This window comes from Doryrhamphus excisus, linkage group LG17 (genome assembly GCF_037039965.1).
Source record: "Doryrhamphus excisus strain RoL-2023G ecotype Guam linkage group LG17, RoL_Dexc_Guam_v1.1, whole genome shotgun sequence".
Classification (NCBI taxonomy): Eukaryota; Metazoa; Chordata; class Actinopteri; order Syngnathiformes; family Syngnathidae; genus Doryrhamphus; species Doryrhamphus excisus.
In genome coordinates, this window is record NC_136373.1 from 261,380 (window position 1) to 278,759 (window position 17,380).

Consider the following 17,380-nt stretch of genomic DNA (forward strand, 5'->3'; position numbering starts at 1 on the left):
ATTTGCAGACAAAACTACTTTCCTCCAAATGAACATGTAACATGCTCAAAAGGGCCTAAAGCAGCCTGGGTGTTTGGGGGAGCTCATTTGCATAAAATAATCTTCAATTTGTCTCCCGATGTCAGAGTAGAGGTCCTCCATTGGCTCCCTGACAGGAAGATGCCACAGCAGGGCGGCTCCTCCCACAGCCAGGAGGAGGAGGAGGAGGAGGAGGAGGAGGAGGAGGAGGACAGACAGACTCCACCAGGACGCATGTGATATCTGCAGGAAGAGTTGGGAATGCAGCATGGAGGAGGTGAGGAATAACATTTTGGGATGCCATGGCAAAAACAAACCTGGAATTGGCCGTGCCAAACCCCGCCACCTGCCAGGTGTCACTCACCTCTTTCCCCTTTAATCCCACTTCCTTCTGAGCGCAATGAATCTGGCCCTGCGGGTCAGAATCCCTCTGGGCTCCTCCCCCTTCCTTTGGTGTCATGTCAACCATCGCGTCTCTCTTTGGCGTGACTTCTTCCTCTGGTGTCTCCTGAGCTTCCGCATCCTTTCCCACAGCGTCGCCATCTTAAAAAGTGGAAGCGTTTGAAGTCAATTGTCTGCGTTTCCTTCAGAGCCAATCAAATGCTTCCATCTTACGGCCGCAGCGATGCTGCTTGTCTCTTAGAAAGCCGTTGTATTCTTCCAGCAGGCCGATGTTGAACTCAAGCTCTTTCTTCTCCTGTCTCAGTGACACCAGCTCCTCCGTCAGCGCCGCCTCCCTGCATCTGGACAGCTGCATCCCAGACCGTTAGCATCCCAGACCGTTAGCATCCCCAGACGGTTAGCATCCCCAGGCAGTTAACATCCCCAGATTGTTAGCATCCCAAGACTGATAGCATCCCAGATGGTTAGCATCTCCAGGCGGTTAATGTCCCAGACTGTTAGCATTCCAAGACTGTTAGCATCTCAAGACTGTTAGCATCCCAAGACTGTTAGCATCCCAAGACTGTTAGCATCCCAGACGGTTAGCATCCCAGACCGTTAGCATCCCCAGACGGTTAGCATCCCCAGGCAGTTAACATCCCCAGATTGTTAGCATCCCAAGACTGATAGCATCCCAGATGGTTAGCATCTCCAGGCGGTTAACGTCCCAGACTGTTAGCATTCCAAGACTGTTAGCATCTCAAGACTGTTAGCATCCCAAGACTGTTAGCATCCCAAGACTGTTAGCATCCCAGATGGTTAGCATCCCCAGACCGTTAGCATCCCCAGACGGTTAGCATCCCCAGACGGTTAGCATCCCCAGGCAGTTAACATCCCCAGACTGTTAGCATCCCAAGACTGATAGCATCCCAAGACTGATAGCATCCCAGATGGTTAGCATCTCCAGGCGGTTAACATCCCAGACTGTTAGCATCCCAAGACTGTTAGCATCCCAAAACTGTTAGCATCCCTATACAGTTAGCATCCCGAGACGGTTAGCATCCCAGGACGATTAGCATCCCTATACAGTTAGCATCCCGGACAGTTAGCATCCCAGACAGTTAGCATCCCGGACAGTTAGCATCCCGGACAGTTAGCATCCCAAGACGGTTAGCATCCCAAGACGGTTAGCATCCCAAGACAGTTAGCATCCCAAGACGGTTAGCATCCCAAGAGCAATGCTTAAGCTCCAGCTCGTACGGTGGATATGTGGACACCTCGATTTGGACTTGCTGCTGACGTAGTTGATCGGTGCTGAAGTCCTGCTGCTGCCTGAGCTTTTCAGACGTATGTTTGAGCTCCTCGTAAAGGTTGTGCAGCCTCAGGATGTCCACCTTGGCGGTGACCAGTGCTTCCTGCGGACACACGGTTTGATCCTGCATGAAAGGCTCATCCTTGAAAAAAGGCAAATATTGCATTAAAATTCAGATGGAAAAAGTCATCCACATTCCGGAATGAGGATTTTTACTCCAAATATGTAAATCTCCAATGGAATCATTCATGTTCTTCTCATTCTTTCATATTTTCATGTTGAGCTGGCCAACCCATTCCAATCATGCCATCATTATTAATCATACATCAATCATACCACATATCATGTATCGGCCTACAGGAAGGTGATGTACGTTACAACTAACCCCCGTCTTGCTGAGGGCCTGGTTCTTCTCCTGGCTCTTCTCCTCATACACGACTTTCTGCTTCTTCATTTGGAGCAGCAGCTTCCTGGTTGCATCCTTTGGAAACACCTGCAAGGCCATGCACGCTTAGTCACCCCCCCCATTCAAGACCTCCAACGCTTGCTCAAGAAGCTTCTCTCATACCGGCACGCTGGCTTGGAGCTGGCCCTCCAGGACCTGGCCCTCCAGGACCTGGCCCTCCAGGACCTGGCCCTCCAGGACCTGGATCTTGTTTCTCAGCACGTCTTCGTTGGAGCGACTCTGTGGTTGGGAAAGGAAAGGAAAGGAAAGGTCCGTGCCAACCTGATTCCATTGGACACCGCTTTATCCATCCCTGCCGTGTGCCCGACCCCTGACCCCATGAAGCACCGGCTGCTGCCATTGTTCACTCCACTGGAATCTGCCCGACAACCTGCCTGTGAGGTTTTGGCGACGCCTGTACGCCACGCACCCGTATTTACCCAATTTACCGCTGTGCCAAGAATGGACCAGGGTGGAGCTGGCGAGCTTTGGGTCACATGACCTGTCACCTGACCTGTCACCTGACCTGTCGCCTGACCTGTCGCCTGACCTGTCGCCTGACCTGTCGCCTGACCTGTCACCTGACCTGTCACCTGACCTGTCCACCCTTCCTGTGCATTCGTCTGCACAGACAAGACCGGCAACAGGAAGCTCAAAGCGACCGCACAAGCGCTTCCTGCGGTGACAGCCGTCATCCTGTGGATGGTGACTGTAGTTGTGGGCATGCCCATCATACCTGTTTCTGCTTACCTTCCATATTGTGTTGAAGGAACTGAGAAGCTGCGCGATGCTCTCCTGCAGGGCTGACAATTTCTTCTTGATGGTCTCCTCCCTCCACAAGGCCTCCTGGTGGAGAACAAAGACCAGGCCTAATGAAGACGTCCTGATGTACGCTACTGCATGTGACACGTTGTTCATGGATTTGAAAGGGGAGCCATGATTGGGTGCTATCAACGTAGCTAGAATGCCGTATTCTGGTGTTCAACCATGCCAAACGTTCACATCCTGAGGTTGGGGCATTAGGAAGGGAGCCCTCAAAACGCTCGATGTCAGAGAACAGAACAAATACCTGCAAGTACTCTTGTAACTGCAGGACGTCCTGGAAAGGAAAATGGAGTTAATGATACCCTCATATTCCTGACTTGGCATGCTGGAGAAACTCACACATTCTTTGATGGTCACGAGGCCAGAGCTGCATGAAGAAAGGAATGAACGAATGAACGAATGAATGAATGAATGAACATGAACGAACGAATGAATGAATGAGCTTCATGCTACTCTCATACATGATATTTAAGACTTGACGGGGCCAGACGATACACAACATTTGAACACTACCGCATTATCACAAATATTTCCATACTGAAAATCACTCTGTTCATGCTGTTGTTCTATGGAGCAATGTCACCAAGGTGACAATACATCCTGGCCGGAAGAATCATGCCGAGCTTTTGGCCGTAGGTGTGACTTCTATCTGTAAAGGTCCATATATGAGTTCTATCTGTAAAGGTATGAGTTCTGTCTGTAAAGGTCCATATATGAGTTCTGTCTGTAAAGGTATGAGTTCTGTCTGTAAAGGTATCTGTAAAGGTCCATATATAATTTCTATCTGTATAGGTCCATATATGGGTTCTATCTGTAAAGGTCCATATATGAGTTCTGTCTGTAAAGGTCCATATATGAGTTCTGTCTGTAAAGGTATGAGTTCTATCTGTAAAGGTATGAGTTCTGTCTGTAAAGGTACGAGTTCTGTCTGTAAAGGTCCATATATGAGTTCTGTCTGTAAAGGTACGAGTTCTGTCTGTATAGGTCCATATATGAGTTCTGTCTGTAAAGGTACGAGTTCTGTCTGTAAAGGTCCATATATGAGTTCTGTCTGTAAAGGTACGAGTTCTGTCTGTATAGGTCCATATATGAGTTCTGTCTGTAAAGGTACGAGTTCTGTCTGTAAAGGTCCATATATGAGTTCTGTCTGTAAAGGTACGAGTTCTGTCTGTAAAGTTTGCACTCACTGTGTTTGAACGCCGGCCTCGCTCCTCATGGTTTTGGCATCTAGGAGACAAGGAGGACTTTCATGTGAAGGCCAGCAACAACCTTTGACATCACTCAGCCACTCACCAATGATTGTGTCATGTATGACGCTCTCCATTGTGATGTCTTCCTCCATCATCATCATCATCATCTGCTGCAACCATGAGAAGAGAAGATGATGATGAAAGCCACAAAGTCTTGAAATCAATTCAAGGGGAAGTGCACTTTTGGGGAATGTCGCCCATCATTCCCAATCCTTGTGTCAATCATCAACACACATTTCTTTCCCTTTTCTGTGTATTATATGAGCAGAAAAGCAGATATCAGCTAGCTTCCAATGCTACAGCTATTTGTACTATGAATGCCTGTCAAAATAAACATGTACCAACGTTGTATGGTTATATATCCATGCTGGGATCATGCATTAACACGTCCATGATGATAGCGTGTCATAGCTGCAGTATCTCGCCCTGTTTGGATGATTAAAACACGAGCCAAACTTCCTTCCTCTGTGCATTGATACAAATTTATGCTAGTTTGTCAACAACACTTCCGATGTCGGCTGTCTTTGGGATGGCCGTGTCTTCCAGCACACGACGTGGGCTCCAGGTGAACAACGCGGACAGCGAACCAGCATCTCCTTGAGTCTTGGTAGCCAAACGGAGCGCTAGCTATCCACTCTTCCGTCTGGGAATGACGCTGAGACTAGCAATTAGCCAGGCGTCGTGTTAGCGAGCTAGCATCAATGCACAGAGGGAGGAAGTTTGGGTCGTGTTTTAATCATCCAAATAGGGCGAGATACTGCAGCTATGACACACTATCATCATGGACGTGTTAATGCATGATCCCAGCATGGATATATAACCATACAACGTTGGTACACGTTTATTTTGACAGGCATTCATAGTACAAATAGCTGTATCCCAATCACAGCATTGGAAGCTAGCTGATATTATTTGCTATTCTGCTCATATAATACACAGAAAAGGGAAAAAAATATGTGTTGATGATTGACATAAGGATTGGGAATGATGGGCGACATTCCCCAAAAGTGCACTTCCCCTTTAAGAGTGAATGAACGATGAATAAGCACCCAGTCGTCTGTGCTTGGCCTGCTTTGTAGACCCCAGGTCGGGCCTGAGGCCTCGGAGAGCCACCCTGACGAGGAACCTCCTCTACGCCTCCTCAGAAACTCGCTCTGTCTCTTTTCCTTGAGTCGATGTTTTATCCGGAACGTGTCGTCGTCTCGCACGGGGCTCCGGCATGACGTCACGTTCGTGCGTCTTCGTAGCCGCTCGTGTTTCTCTGTTCTGATCTCCAGTTTGCGATCAAAGTCTTCCAAGGGGGACACTCGGCGTCCACCGCGACCAAGCGCGTCCATAGCTTGCACACACAAATAATAATAATAATAATAATAATAATAATAATAATGATAATGGCGTTAGGTGAGAAAGATCTGGAATGGAGGGATTGAATGTCGCATTCACCGCCACAATATATTGGAAGTAAAAGACTTCCGGTGTCCCTTGGGGGGTCACATCTAGTCCTGGTTCCGGCCTCAACGGCTCCCGGTCCGGGCCTCGTACATGCAGCACAGATCCATATTTGATCTCAGCCTGCTTCTCCTCTGCAGGTCCTTTTCTAAAGTGTGCAGCTATGGCTTGGACTCTCTCTCTTCCATGATGTTTGCTTGACACTTCATCATCACAACCAATCAACAAGCAAACTCCTGCTCACCCACAATTCCTTCATCTTTGTTAGTGAATATTTTATGGAAAAAACACGAGCCTCTGGGCCTGCCATATATTCGATATAATACAATAACTTTTATTGCTTCAGCCTTAAATGAACCCAAGCCCAGTGGTGAAATTAATCAACCAATTAGCATTGAACACATTGAATAGTCATTGTCATCTCCACTAGTAAAAAGCAGGTCTCTGAAGGCGTCATATGGGATGGCAATACCCAATAAAAGTCAAATATGCAAGAAAATGTGAATAAATTCCAGTCGGTCACCTACCACACCATCATCTCATCCAAGGTGAACGTGGCCTGGGGCCCCTTTGGAAATCACCCGTTTGGTTCTTTGTCTGTCTTGTGTGCTTCGGCTCTTTCCGTTCAGCATAACTGCAGGAAGTGAAGCGCCACGTCACATGTTCCTCTATCTCACCGAGCACACACCAAAGACGTTGCCATGCACGGGTGGCCCCAAAGATTAGAAACGGTACAGCAGCCCTCGGACGCTGGCATAGGACACACCAGGTTATGGGTGGCCTTTCTTCTTCACGGGGATCGGTAGACCTGGCTGGCGATGTCATTGGCTGGGGCATCAATAACTTGATCAATAACTGTTTTTCATCATGCATTCATCATGCCTGTTGGAGTTGGAGTGGTTATCCTGCACAAGGTTCTTTGCAAACGGCACATCCAAGTCTTGGCGTCCGAGATGTCTCATGGGTGGGCTTCCACGGTGCTAGCATGACCTTTGACTCACTGGAACACACAAAAACACTTTTAAGCTCTTTTTCTTTTCTTACTATAGTTAATACTGCTTTATTCCTATGGGCCGGTGGAAGTACACACTTGGTACATAACTTGGTCAAATAGTTATTTCTATACTGGATTTATTTTAGACGGGTTTACATACTAAATCACTCAACAGGTGTCAAATGGAATTATATGAACACACTCTCTTAACACACTCACCTATATGACATACTAATGATGTTGAAATATCATATACTATATAATAAATACTCCATATTGTCTGTTAAAGGAAGTGATGCTTGAATCTACTGATGATGTCCCTCTGCTGCCACCTAGAGTATAATAGCATTATGACAAGTGATGGTGCATGTTCCTGGGTTCATCAAACATCGTTTTAAAAAGCAATCTATTTGACAGGAATACGTCTTATTCGGGTTGAATGAAAATGTAGGAGCATTTTTAAAGCAGTTTAAGTCTTAATTGTGAAAAAATACAGCCCTTTTTCTGTTCTTTTAAACCACCTATGCTCGTTGGAGGTGGTGTCGATGTATTTTCAGTTTGAAATGGACTTGTGTTTAAATGTTTAAAGTCTGAACACGACGAGCCTTTTATGTGACATGACAAACTACTTTGTGTCGTATTTCTTTGACAGTGCGAGAAAAAGAAGCACACGTCAAGCTGCTTCAAGCGACCGCTGCCGTCTAGTGGTTGTTTTTGTAACAGCGCCAAAGTCGTAAACGATCTCGCGAGGTTTCGTTGCCACTTCTCGTTTGTCCGCCATCCTTGAGGCAGTCTGTGCAGAAGGGCAAGGAAGGGCTGATAGAAGGCAGAAACAAGTTGGCCCTCCATCCATACAACATGCTGTCCAGGCTCGTTATACTTTCAGGTACGACCGTGGGTGGGGTTCCAGTTGGTTTGTTCCATTTGGTTTGTTCCATTTGGTTTGTTCCATCTGGTTTGTTCCATTTGACAACGACACGGCTAAAGATGAGCTAATGTGCTTGTGTGGCTGCGAAGCTGAAGGGTAAAGTGAAGGCCGCACGTTGAATGAGTGGCCAGCATAACGGGACGGCTAAGTGGAATAAGTTGGTCCCAACCACACGTTGTAAGGAATTATTTGCCATTTTGCGGTGTTTTGCTTCGGGTGCCTGATCAACGTGGTCCTGATTGGACTGATAAACGAGTCTTTAGCATGCTAGCTAGCATCTATGTCACCTTTTGACAGCTAGCTGGAAGCTGCTGTTTGGACTCTACTGTGCTATTAAATCACGTCTAGCTAACAATTATCAATAGTTTTTTTGCACCCAGGTTCCGCTAGCCTATGTGTGTCGCATACAGAAACTGCTAGTGCCAAATATATGTTGACTTTGGACGGTGTGTACTTGAACCAACAAGCCGTCTTTTTCAGACACTTTCCTCGGGAGAAATTCAGTCCAATATTCGAGTCATATATGGTTCATAGATGGGAACAATGTACCAATATTTCAAGCTGTTTTGTGGTCTTGTTTGCAGCTAATGCCCTGAAAAGCAGCAGTCCCCTTGGAGCTGGGTATGTGGTTTCAATAATAACAATAATAAAAATAATAAAAAACACGTGGTCATGTTACTTTATTGTTCTATGTATAACATACAGGCTGGTCCAGGCTTCAGGCTCTCTGCACACGTCCTCCCAATGTCTGGCCCCGGTGCCTCCTCTTCCAGAGACGGGGAGCAAAGTCCGTCACGGCATCTTCCCAGAGGAGCTTTTCCAGCTCCTGTACCCCAAAACTGGAGTAACGGGTCAGTTGGCTATAACCACAGTCATTTGGCACTGTTTAGCAAATTTACAGACACTCCGACGAGAACGGTGTGTGTGTGTCCATAATTTATAATAATATAATAATGTTCATATCCAAAAGAATTAACATTCAGTTTGATCAAAACTGAACTGAAACTGAAAATAAGAAAAATAGGAATCCAAAAATATGCTTGCTGACCATTGAAATGTGGATAACTGCCATCTAGGACCCTACATGCTGGGTGCTGGTCTCATCACCTACCTGCTCTCCAAGGAACTCTACGTCATTAACCACGAAACCTTGATTGCCATCTCTGTCGGCACAGTCATTGTCCTTGGCGTCAAAAAGTATGGCGCAAGCGTGGCAGCTTTTGCTGACAAACTGAACGAGGTGGGTTGCTATCTTACTGCAGATGTTGACAATGGCAGCTCTGTACAAACCCATGTTGGTCTGCAGGACAAAGTTGCCAAGGCTCAGGAGGTGAAGGGTGGTGCCATCGCCTCGCTGACGCAGGCCATCGAGGATGAAAAGAAAGAGCAGTGGCGAGTCGACGGACGATCAATGCTCTTCGACGCAAAGAGGGCAAGTTCTCCTCTTTCGTTGCATGTTCAGATATCACATTTTTATGCTAATACCTGTTGATGGTATCGGTTGACCGATCCTGTCGGACGCTCCTCGTCCTCACCACTAACGAATGCTAATGTAGATGATGATAAACAGATGGAAGTAGAGGCATGGTGCGCCGTGAGAGTTGGGTTTTAGCTCAAAAATCCTGGCGACCTGGAGACTGTCCTCATAACAGACTGCATCACAGAGAGATTTGTTGACCTGAAGCTGAAATTGCATCGTCACAGTCAGAAGTGGAAAAGACTATGACTCATTTAAATACAGTTCATTAATCATGTTGATTGTATTGATCATGTCAAAGTACGTCTTTGTTGTTCTAACCATAATTGAAAATGAATTGAATTTTGTTGCTGTTCTCAGAACAACGTGGCCATGATTCTGGAGACCAACTACAGAGAGAGGTTGCACATGGTGACTAATGAGGTGAAGAGGCGCCTGGACTACCAAGTGGCCCTGCAGGATCTGCAGCGCCGCATGGCCCAAGAGCACATGGTCAACTGGGTGGAGAAGAATGTTGTCGGCAGCATCACGCCTCAGCAGGTAGGCCACTTCTCAGCAAGTCTGTTGGAAAGGGATAGGTGGGGGTTGTTGACGTGAAGGTGTATGACACCCCCATAAGCAGTGCAGTCCGCCAGCAACCACTCACCCCCACTTGGTGTCCGGAGCCCAGTGCTGGTGGGATTTGGGTGCTGAGGAAAGTAGTTCCAGCTAGTTGCCGGGGACAGTCCAGGAAAGAGTTTGGCTTCTCAAAACAATACGCCTTCGAAAGCATCGTGCATTTGCATCACAAAAATGCCTACTAGAAAAAATCAGACATTGCGTAGACCTCAGCGTCGTCTGTGTACTTCATGCGGTGGGTATTGTACTTGAGAACACGTATGACGTGAACATTCACACAGGACCTGCTGTCGGCTACAACTCCTGCCAGTCACTGCTTTCTCCACTCATCTGTCTAACCTGACATGCTAGCTACACGGTTAATAGTAGCGTCACATGTGTCACTTCCCAGGCCCCGCCCCCTTTAAGGCACGCACGAGTCAGATGTTCCACTACGTACTGAATCATGTCTTTGGGATCTGTTTTGTTCATTCAGACACTTGGAGGCTTTACAGAAAATGTCATTTTTATAGTAACTCCGACCAGGATTTTCCCCACATTGGTTGGTTTTAAAATGAACGTGTCTCCTGTCCATCATATTTCTTCATAAAGTGTCACATGTACTTGTTGGTTGGTTGTTCCCAGGAGAAGGAGAGCATCGCCAAGTGCATCACGGACCTGAAGGCTCTGGCCAAAGCCACTCAGTCCAAAGCTACGGCCTAAACTGTCCGCTCTTCAGGGTGGGACTCTTGAAGCTCATTGGCCCTTAGGCAGTTTCTGTCACTATTGTGGGTGTGTACAGTTTTCCCCTTCAGCTGGTAGTCAAATAAATGATTCTCTTATTCCATGTTTTGTTCTGCTTGCTATTTATTTCTCCAAGGTGTGACTCCTGTGTACTTTAGCTATTTTGACGTCCGCAATTCCACATGACTAAATACTTGCATAAGTAGGGTGTTTTCTCATATCTTCATCACCTTTGAACCTTTGCACACCTTTGGACTGAAAGTAAACATGACGTCCACCACCGCCCTCGAACACCACTTCCAATACCAGGCCCAGCCTGGCGATCTTTGATCACTGCGTGTGAGCAGGAAGTCAAGGCGATATTGTGCGCTACGCTGCGTGAAGAAGACGTGTTGACGAGCGATGTCACCGGAGCAAAGCTGACAGGTAGTTGAACCCCCCCAAACCTTTTATGTGTTGTTTACGTTCCATGCTGTTGTCCTTCTACGCCTTTCATCTGTGGAACACGGGAGTTGTTCAATGAAGAAATGTAGCAGTCATGAGAGTGCGGGTGTTTTTCATGTCATAGCTTACATTTAAATAGTCAAATAGTAAAAGCAAAATAACCGTCAGAAATGTTAATGTGACATAAAACATGTTATCCACCCTGAATGCTCTTCTTTACATGTTTTATTGAAGGACTTAAGTTGGATTCAGATGGCAAATCCTCTCATCTCTGGTATTTTATATTGGAAATGTGCCTGCTTGTAAACGCGTCATTCAATGAACCTGCCTGTCATTCAAGGATTCAAGGTGTGTGAAATGTAACACGCTGAGTGTAACTGAAATGACTTCCTCTACAGGTGTGTCGTGAAGCATTTTTGCATTTCCTGTCTTGGAACGCCACAAAGAAGAAGACTGAAGTTGGAAAATGTTGGGAAACTCTCGCCCCTTCTCTTACTCGCCGAGGTCAGTTACGTTTGGACTTGTGCTTCTCCTTTGCTTTGTTGCTGCCATGTGTAAGAGGGCGGGGCTGTCCACCCATCCCCTGGTGGGGGAGGATGCCGGGAAGACCTGGCGGACCCAAACCTGTTGTCAAGCTCTACTGGGAACGGCTGACAGTCCTGTCAGGACTTTAAACTCCCACCTCTGGGAGAGCTTCAGCCATGTTCTGAGGGAGGTGGCAGACATGAGTCCAAACGGGCCATGTTCCGTGCCTCCATTGGCGAGGAGGCTCATCCGAGGTCCGGCCGTAAGGTGGTCGGGGTCTGTCATGGTGGTAATCCCAGAACCCGTTGCTGGACACCAGGTGAAGCTGAAGGAGTCCTATCAGGCCTTCTTGGCTCATGGGACTTTGGAGGCAGCTGACTGGTACCGGCAGGCCAAGCGGTCCACGGCTTTAGCAGTCGCTGAGGTCATTGGAGGAGTTTGGAGAAGCCATGGAGAGTGGCTTTAAAGAGATTCTGGACCACCATCCGCTGTCTCGGGGGGGGCGATGAACAGTGAACATGGTGAACATATGTATGGTGGAGATGATGTGCTGCTGACTTCAACTCCAGATGTTGTGGATCGGTGGAAGGAATACTTCCAAGACCTCCTCAATCCCGACATGTCTTCCTTTGGGGAAGCAGTCCATGGACTCCATGGTGGACTCTTCTATCTCCAGGCCTGATGTTGCTGAGGTTCTCACAGAGGTCCTCGATGGCAGGACCCCGGGGGTGGATGAGATCAGCCCGAAGTTCATGGCCCTGGATTCTGTGGGTGTTTCTTGGTTGTACGGGTCGATGTCCGCTCCTACTCACCTGTGGTCGTGAGCTTTGGGTCGTGACCGAGAGGACAAGATCAAGGCCCAAATGAGTTTCCTCCTCATGTACCACCAGTGGTGATGGAACTGCAGTTTGAGAATCAGTGAGCGTTTCTTGTGTTCCAGGAGCTTTCCACCAGATGAGTTCCCTCATTCCAGGTGGGCTCTCCAGCAAGACGACAACAGGGGGTCTTCACCTCAGAGCTCTCAAAGAAACGTGTCTCGACCAACGGGCAAATCCATCTATAGTGTGTTGGCACGTCATCAAACATCATGTCCTGAATTCAAAAGTGCCTCTTTGAACTTGCAGCGTGTGTGTCAGTGCAGAGAAAGGAGTACTCGGAGGTGCTCACCAGGCAGCCTGACGACCTTCAGACCAGAGTGGAGGTACGCTGATGGACGTCTGCATCTGTGTGCGGCCCGACCTTCATGTCACAACTCCTCACTCTGACCCCGCAGCACGTGCTGACCTGCGAGCTGGATGGCCAGCAGCTGATGTCACTGGACGACTGCGTGGCCAAGGTCACGAGGCTGGACGCCAAAGGCCGTCTGTGGCCTCAGGAGATGATCCTGGAGGTGCAAGGAGGATACCTGCTGCTCTGCGACACCGAGACCAAAGTAAGACACCGGAATGTCTGACTTGGAGGGGTCATGGGTCACGGGGTCAAAGGGTTCCTGCATAGTACTGCCATGGACGTGACCTCGCTGGCTTGGAGGAGACATTGGAAGCAACTTCTTAAACGTTCTTATTGGCCGTACGGTCACATGGTCGCCATATTCCACAGTGCTATCATATTGATAACTAATGATTACTATTACACAGTAGATGGAAATATATGGAAGGAAATCATTCTACAATGTTATAAATATCATAGTGTAAAATCTGCAGTAATAGAAATGAATGGAAGATGTGGAAAGTGAATATAATGAACTCTGATCATTGAGTAACGGTTTAAGTATCCAAGTCTCTTATGAAGGATACACTACAGAAATGTGGAGTCAAATTCATGTTCCAAAATAATAGAACAATCAATTTGGACTAAAATCTCCACAAAGGAAAAGCAAATGTTATGAATTAGGCTTATTTTAAGGTTTGAGTACCCATGAGTTGAGATCAACAGAAAGCACCTGGTAGGACCAAAGCACCTTGGTATACCTTGATGTGGTCCAATGTGATGTTGCTGAGTGGATCTAAAGGTCAGCATGGCCGTGCCCCCTCCTACTGACCCCCCTGACCCTGCAGGGAGAGCTGGAGGCTCTGCCTCTGAGGAACATCCAGCAGACCAGAGCCGTGTTGGACAGCTGCTCTTATGATGCTCTTCTGATGGTGACCACCGGGGAAGGCGGCAAACGCTTCCCCCAGGTCTACATCTTCCAGTGCGAGGAGACCGGGGTGAGTCAAGAAATCCTACAGGGGTACTATGGGGGGGTTGGATGTGAGCATTTGCCCTCTGGAGTTGACTGGAAGGACAGACTGGAGTCTCGTGGAGACCCCAATACTGCAGATGAGCCATGAGATGATTTATTCAATTGCAGCACTTATCTCTGGTTCATCTACAAGACAAAGAAATCCACCAGGCACCCCCCCCCCCCCATCAGCTTAGATTCCACATACTCAAATGCTGTGGCCATCTATTTATGTGTATATGTATATATGTGTGTGTACAGTACAGTACATATATTTGTATACGTATATTTATATATATTTGTTTAACCAGGCGGAGCTTCTCAAGCGTGACCTAGACAAGTTTATCCAAAGAGGAGGTGAGCGAGTGCCGCCACGCAGCGACCAGACAGTCCCCAGGTAGACCGGCACAGTTGAGACCGTCTTGATACGGAGGAGGACTGAATCTGATCAGTTTTTTTGGGGGGGGGTGATAATTTGCAGGCATGATAATATCGGGCCTCGATCTCCTGGAGGTTTCCAGCAGGCTGCAACTCATGCTGTGCAGAAAGAAAGACCCTACCAACCACCGCTACCTCCCCCAGAGTACCCCCTCCCACGGTGGACCTACAGAGAACCTGGTAAACTTTGGCCAATCCACGCATGCCGTGTCTTTGTTCTCTATTGTCTTAGTTATTTACTCCTTGGTGGGAGATGGTGGGAGATGTTTCTTCCATTTTGGATTCTTATCCGTGTGGAAAGTGACTCATGAATCCAGGTCTTCTGTTCCTCGAGGGGGGCAGGTGTATCTTGTCTGTCTAGTCATATGTCCATCCTTGTATCCAATTAGAAGACACCCCCCCTCCCCACCTGTATGCCCCCAAAGAGGAGCCAATGCATGATCTGGGCGGCCCCCACGCCAGTCTGGAGGCATCCGAGCAGACCGAGGCTGACAGGAACACGGTCTGTAGCAGATCCATGTGCTACCTGTCCCGTCACGTGCACATACTGTAACACGTGTCCCCCGCAGGACATTTTAAACCACGTTTTAGATGACCTGGAGATCTTCCTGGGTAAGGTGTTAGCTGCCAGGAATGGGCCCCCCCCTCAGCAGGATGGCCGGAGCCAAAGGAAGGGCGTGTTTAAGAAGAAAAACACCAAGAGCACAGGTGAGGTCCACGCATGTTGGTTGTCTGCAGGTGGACACGGTGGACGTGATGTTGACGTGTCGCTGCTTTGTGTCCAGCCGTCCTTCTGCCCCCCCCCCAGGAATTTGTCTCTTGTCTTCAGAAAATGAAATATGGATTCAATCTGCTGGTAAGTGCTCCCAATTCCCTGTGACGGCCGTGCACGGATGCAGCGGAATGACTTCCATACGCTGACGTCGCAGGGCCAGCTGGACGGCTCCCTGGCCAAGACCAGCGCCCCCGACTACGTCCACATCTTCTTCACCAGCTTAGCGACTGTAAGCCGCTCCTGGTTTCTCTCTTCTCCAACACCAAACCGCAGCGGCGACATTCCTCCACTCTTTCCTGCCTAGATTCTTCCGCACTTCCATGCACACCTGCCCCCCACCGTGGTGGCCCCGTTGCTGACAGAGGCCGCCCTGAGGCTGCTCAGGCGGGTGGTCAGCCCGGAGGAAGACCAGCTCTGGAGGTCTCTGGGAGACAGCTGGAACATCCCCAGGTAGAAACACATTCCTGAGTGCTAATTGGCCGGTGGAAAACCGGATACGGACTCAAACATGGACACGCCTCTAAAGGCTGGGTGGGCAACCAAGGGACTCGCCATCTTAGTCCTGCATCTGGGACCCCTCTTCTTCAGACGGCTTTTGGAAGGAATGTTTGGTCTTTGGATCGACTTCCTGGCGAGGCCTCATTATTGGACGCTAGCCAGCTAGCATGCTAACTCCTGCTGTGAGCATTGTACACAACAGCACCCCCTGTCGCCCCCAGGTCTCGATGGCCTGCTGACGTCCCCCCCTACATCCCCGAGTTCTACGGCGGCTGGCAGCCACCCGCCCCGCCCCACAGGCGTGCCCAGGTGGCTTATGAGAACGACCACGTGAGCAGGACCAGCAGACCAGACTCCTGGCCCGTGAAGGAAGGTCGTGACCTCATGCGTGTCATGTATGACATCGTGGCCCGAAACAGCAGGGAGCTCACGGCGATGAAGGGCGAAGTGGTGGAGGTGAGATGCTTCCTGTGGCTCGTTGACGCCCTGGGGGAGATTGGGCATCACAAGGTGGTTCTTCCTCAGGTTCTTCAGCGGTCTAAGCAATGGTGGCTGGTGCGCAATGATCGTGGGCAGGATGGCAACGTTCCTCAGAATGTTCTGGAGCCCATCAGGGGCGGCATGCCAGCGGAGGATATGGTTAGCTGGCCTTCTCATCATTCTTCTTTCCACAACTGGACTTTTATTGTCTCACATTGCAGCTGCGACGAGCATCTCCTGGCCCAGCATCCCTAAACATGGCCTCCTCCCCTGCAGAGGTCAGAGCGTGGCTGCAGCACAGAGGCTTCTCCAAAATGTGAGTGAAACATTCCAACATCGCTTAGCGTTGATTTGTTCCCGATGGACCGTAAACGTGCCGTCTTTGGAGCAGCACCGTCGCCAGCCTGGGGGTCCTGACGGGTAGGATGCTCCTGCAGATGGGCAAGGACGAGATGAGGACCGTGTGTCCGGAGGAAGGGGGGAAGGTCTTCTTCCAGCTCCAGGCCATTAAATCAGCCATCGCGGTGAGTGGTCTACCTTCAGATCTTTGCACGCACGTCCATCTCGTGCATCGCCGCAGCAAACGCTCAGCCTTTTCTCCTGCAGCTGGCCAGTGAACCCTCGGGTCCGTATGATGGACGCTACTGATGACCGGCCTTAAGGGGACCTACTGGGCCCACTTCCACCCTTACTATTGACTTGTGGTCTCCTGTAGAGCGGCTACACACAATGACCCGCACAGAAAACCTCACACTAGATCTTCCACAATTCCACAGAATTCCACAGAGCCATCCCAAACTTCTTTCAGGGCTCACTTCCTAAGGTGCAGCAAACCTGACGGTCCCAAACGTTGGCATGGTAACTCCGGAATGCAACATTCTGACTCCATTTATTGGTCCCCTTTAAGTTCCTTCCTCTTGACGTTCAGACGCTTTTAACATGGATGATTGAAATAATACGCACAACTAATGACCTTCATTGGTACAGAAATAAACACAACCGATGCTAAATATTAAAATAGTCCAGGCGTGTTAATAAAGTGTCCTTGGAAAAGACTTGGACTTGGATTATTCACACCCTTTTCATTCTTGGCCATCATTTCATGTGAAGTCAAAATCAAGTTTGGACTCTAGGCCCTGGACTCTAGGCCCTGGACTCTAGGCCCTGGACTCTAGGCCCTGGACTCTAGGCCCTGGACTCTAGGCCCTGGACTCTAGGCCCTGGACTCAGATGGCGATCAGAGATTTGACTTGAAGTCCAGTAGCCGCTACTCCTGCACCCTTAAAAACCATAAAGCTTTGCCTATTTTTTGGTAAAGCCACACCCACTTCCGGTATAGGGCGGTGATTTAGATGTTGGCGGTACCTGAGACATAAGACATTCCTGGAGGTCTGCCAGATGTTGCAGAGAGGAACAAAGGCGGGATCAGGTTGCCTGTGAAAGACACGGAAGGTCACAGCCTTCAGAGGGGAGGGGGGGGCAGTAGAGGAAGTCCTCTCCATGGGGGGGTTAGCATGGGACTGGATGTATTGGTTATACAATGTTTTGGTAGGATCAAACATCATGAAAGCCATGGTTG

General features: G+C 48.8%; 3 protein-coding genes across 7 annotated transcripts; 2 read left to right on the forward strand and 1 right to left on the reverse strand.

The window, feature by feature from the left end:
• Positions 1-44: 44 nt before the first annotated feature.
• traf3ip3 (TRAF3 interacting protein 3) lies at positions 45-6,368 on the reverse strand. 3 transcript variants are annotated; one of them, XM_078798051.1, is made up of 14 exons: positions 6,208-6,368; positions 5,281-5,570; positions 4,275-4,341; positions 4,169-4,208; positions 3,321-3,348; positions 3,226-3,255; positions 2,907-3,002; positions 2,328-2,396; positions 2,280-2,297; positions 2,097-2,204; positions 1,677-1,814; positions 634-769; positions 383-561; positions 45-261 (listed from the first exon to the last, which is right to left on the reverse strand). In XM_078798051.1, the coding sequence occupies exons 2-14, from the start codon at positions 5,566-5,568 to the stop codon at positions 46-48; spliced, it is 1,413 nt and encodes a 470-aa protein (XP_078654177.1). In that variant the 5' UTR covers positions 5,569-5,570; positions 6,208-6,368; the 3' UTR covers position 45. The 3 variants fall into 3 exon arrangements, with proteins under 3 accessions (XP_078654177.1, XP_078654176.1, XP_078654175.1); XM_078798050.1 differs by having other exon boundaries at positions 2,280-2,396; positions 4,275-4,338; XM_078798049.1 differs by having other exon boundaries at positions 2,280-2,396.
• A 1,061-nt stretch (positions 6,369-7,429) lies between these two features.
• On the forward strand, positions 7,430-10,523 carry atp5pb (ATP synthase peripheral stalk-membrane subunit b). The gene is made up of 7 exons (XM_058083260.2): positions 7,430-7,560; positions 8,187-8,223; positions 8,308-8,453; positions 8,679-8,842; positions 8,909-9,034; positions 9,440-9,619; positions 10,322-10,523. Exons 1-7 carry the CDS (start codon positions 7,533-7,535, stop codon positions 10,397-10,399), a joined length of 759 nt encoding a protein of 252 aa, XP_057939243.1. The 5' UTR covers positions 7,430-7,532; the 3' UTR covers positions 10,400-10,523.
• A 146-nt stretch (positions 10,524-10,669) lies between these two features.
• Positions 10,670-16,856, forward strand: eps8l3b (EPS8 signaling adaptor L3b). Of its 3 annotated transcripts, none has more exons than XM_058083239.2 (18): positions 10,670-10,846; positions 11,263-11,368; positions 12,330-12,451; positions 12,526-12,590; positions 12,663-12,821; positions 13,447-13,596; positions 13,922-14,007; positions 14,092-14,228; positions 14,438-14,550; positions 14,618-14,756; positions 14,834-14,904; positions 14,978-15,052; positions 15,128-15,273; positions 15,543-15,777; positions 15,847-15,960; positions 16,023-16,117; positions 16,193-16,325; positions 16,408-16,856. In XM_058083239.2, exons 2-18 carry the CDS (start codon positions 11,331-11,333, stop codon positions 16,447-16,449), a joined length of 1,920 nt encoding a protein of 639 aa, XP_057939222.2. In that variant the 5' UTR covers positions 10,670-10,846; positions 11,263-11,330; the 3' UTR covers positions 16,450-16,856. The 3 variants fall into 3 exon arrangements, with proteins under 3 accessions (XP_057939222.2, XP_078654172.1, XP_078654173.1); XM_078798046.1 differs by having other exon boundaries at positions 10,670-10,842; positions 11,261-11,368; XM_078798047.1 differs by having other exon boundaries at positions 10,670-10,842; positions 11,261-11,368; positions 12,531-12,590.
• Positions 16,857-17,380: the final 524 nt, after the last annotated feature.

What these genes read in the sequence shown, in the direction of transcription:
- traf3ip3 (XM_078798049.1), bottom strand. Translation starts at nt 5,568, where the DNA reads ATGGACGCGCTTGGTCGCGGTGGACGCCGAGTGTCCCCCTTGGAAGAC. An exon ending in CATACATGACACAATCATTG is followed by an intron (nt 4,209 to 4,274) that starts GTGAGTGGCTGA and finishes CTTGTCTCCTAG; the next exon opens with ATGCCAAAACCATGAGGAGC. An exon ending in CAAGCAGCATCGCTGCGGCC is followed by an intron (nt 562 to 633) that starts GTAAGATGGAAG and finishes CCACTTTTTAAG; the next exon opens with ATGGCGACGCTGTGGGAAAG.
- eps8l3b (XM_058083239.2), top strand. Translation starts at nt 11,331, where the DNA reads ATGTTGGGAAACTCTCGCCCCTTCTCTTACTCGCCGAG. An exon ending in GTGGACCTACAGAGAACCTG is followed by an intron (nt 14,229 to 14,437) that starts GTAAACTTTGGC and finishes GTATCCAATTAG; the next exon opens with AAGACACCCCCCCTCCCCAC. An exon ending in CCATTAAATCAGCCATCGCG is followed by an intron (nt 16,326 to 16,407) that starts GTGAGTGGTCTA and finishes TTTCTCCTGCAG; the next exon opens with CTGGCCAGTGAACCCTCGGG.
- atp5pb (XM_058083260.2), top strand. Translation starts at nt 7,533, where the DNA reads ATGCTGTCCAGGCTCGTTATACTTTCAG. An exon ending in CCCCAAAACTGGAGTAACGG is followed by an intron (nt 8,454 to 8,678) that starts GTCAGTTGGCTA and finishes ACTGCCATCTAG; the next exon opens with GACCCTACATGCTGGGTGCT. An exon ending in TGCTCTTCGACGCAAAGAGG is followed by an intron (nt 9,035 to 9,439) that starts GCAAGTTCTCCT and finishes TGCTGTTCTCAG; the next exon opens with AACAACGTGGCCATGATTCT.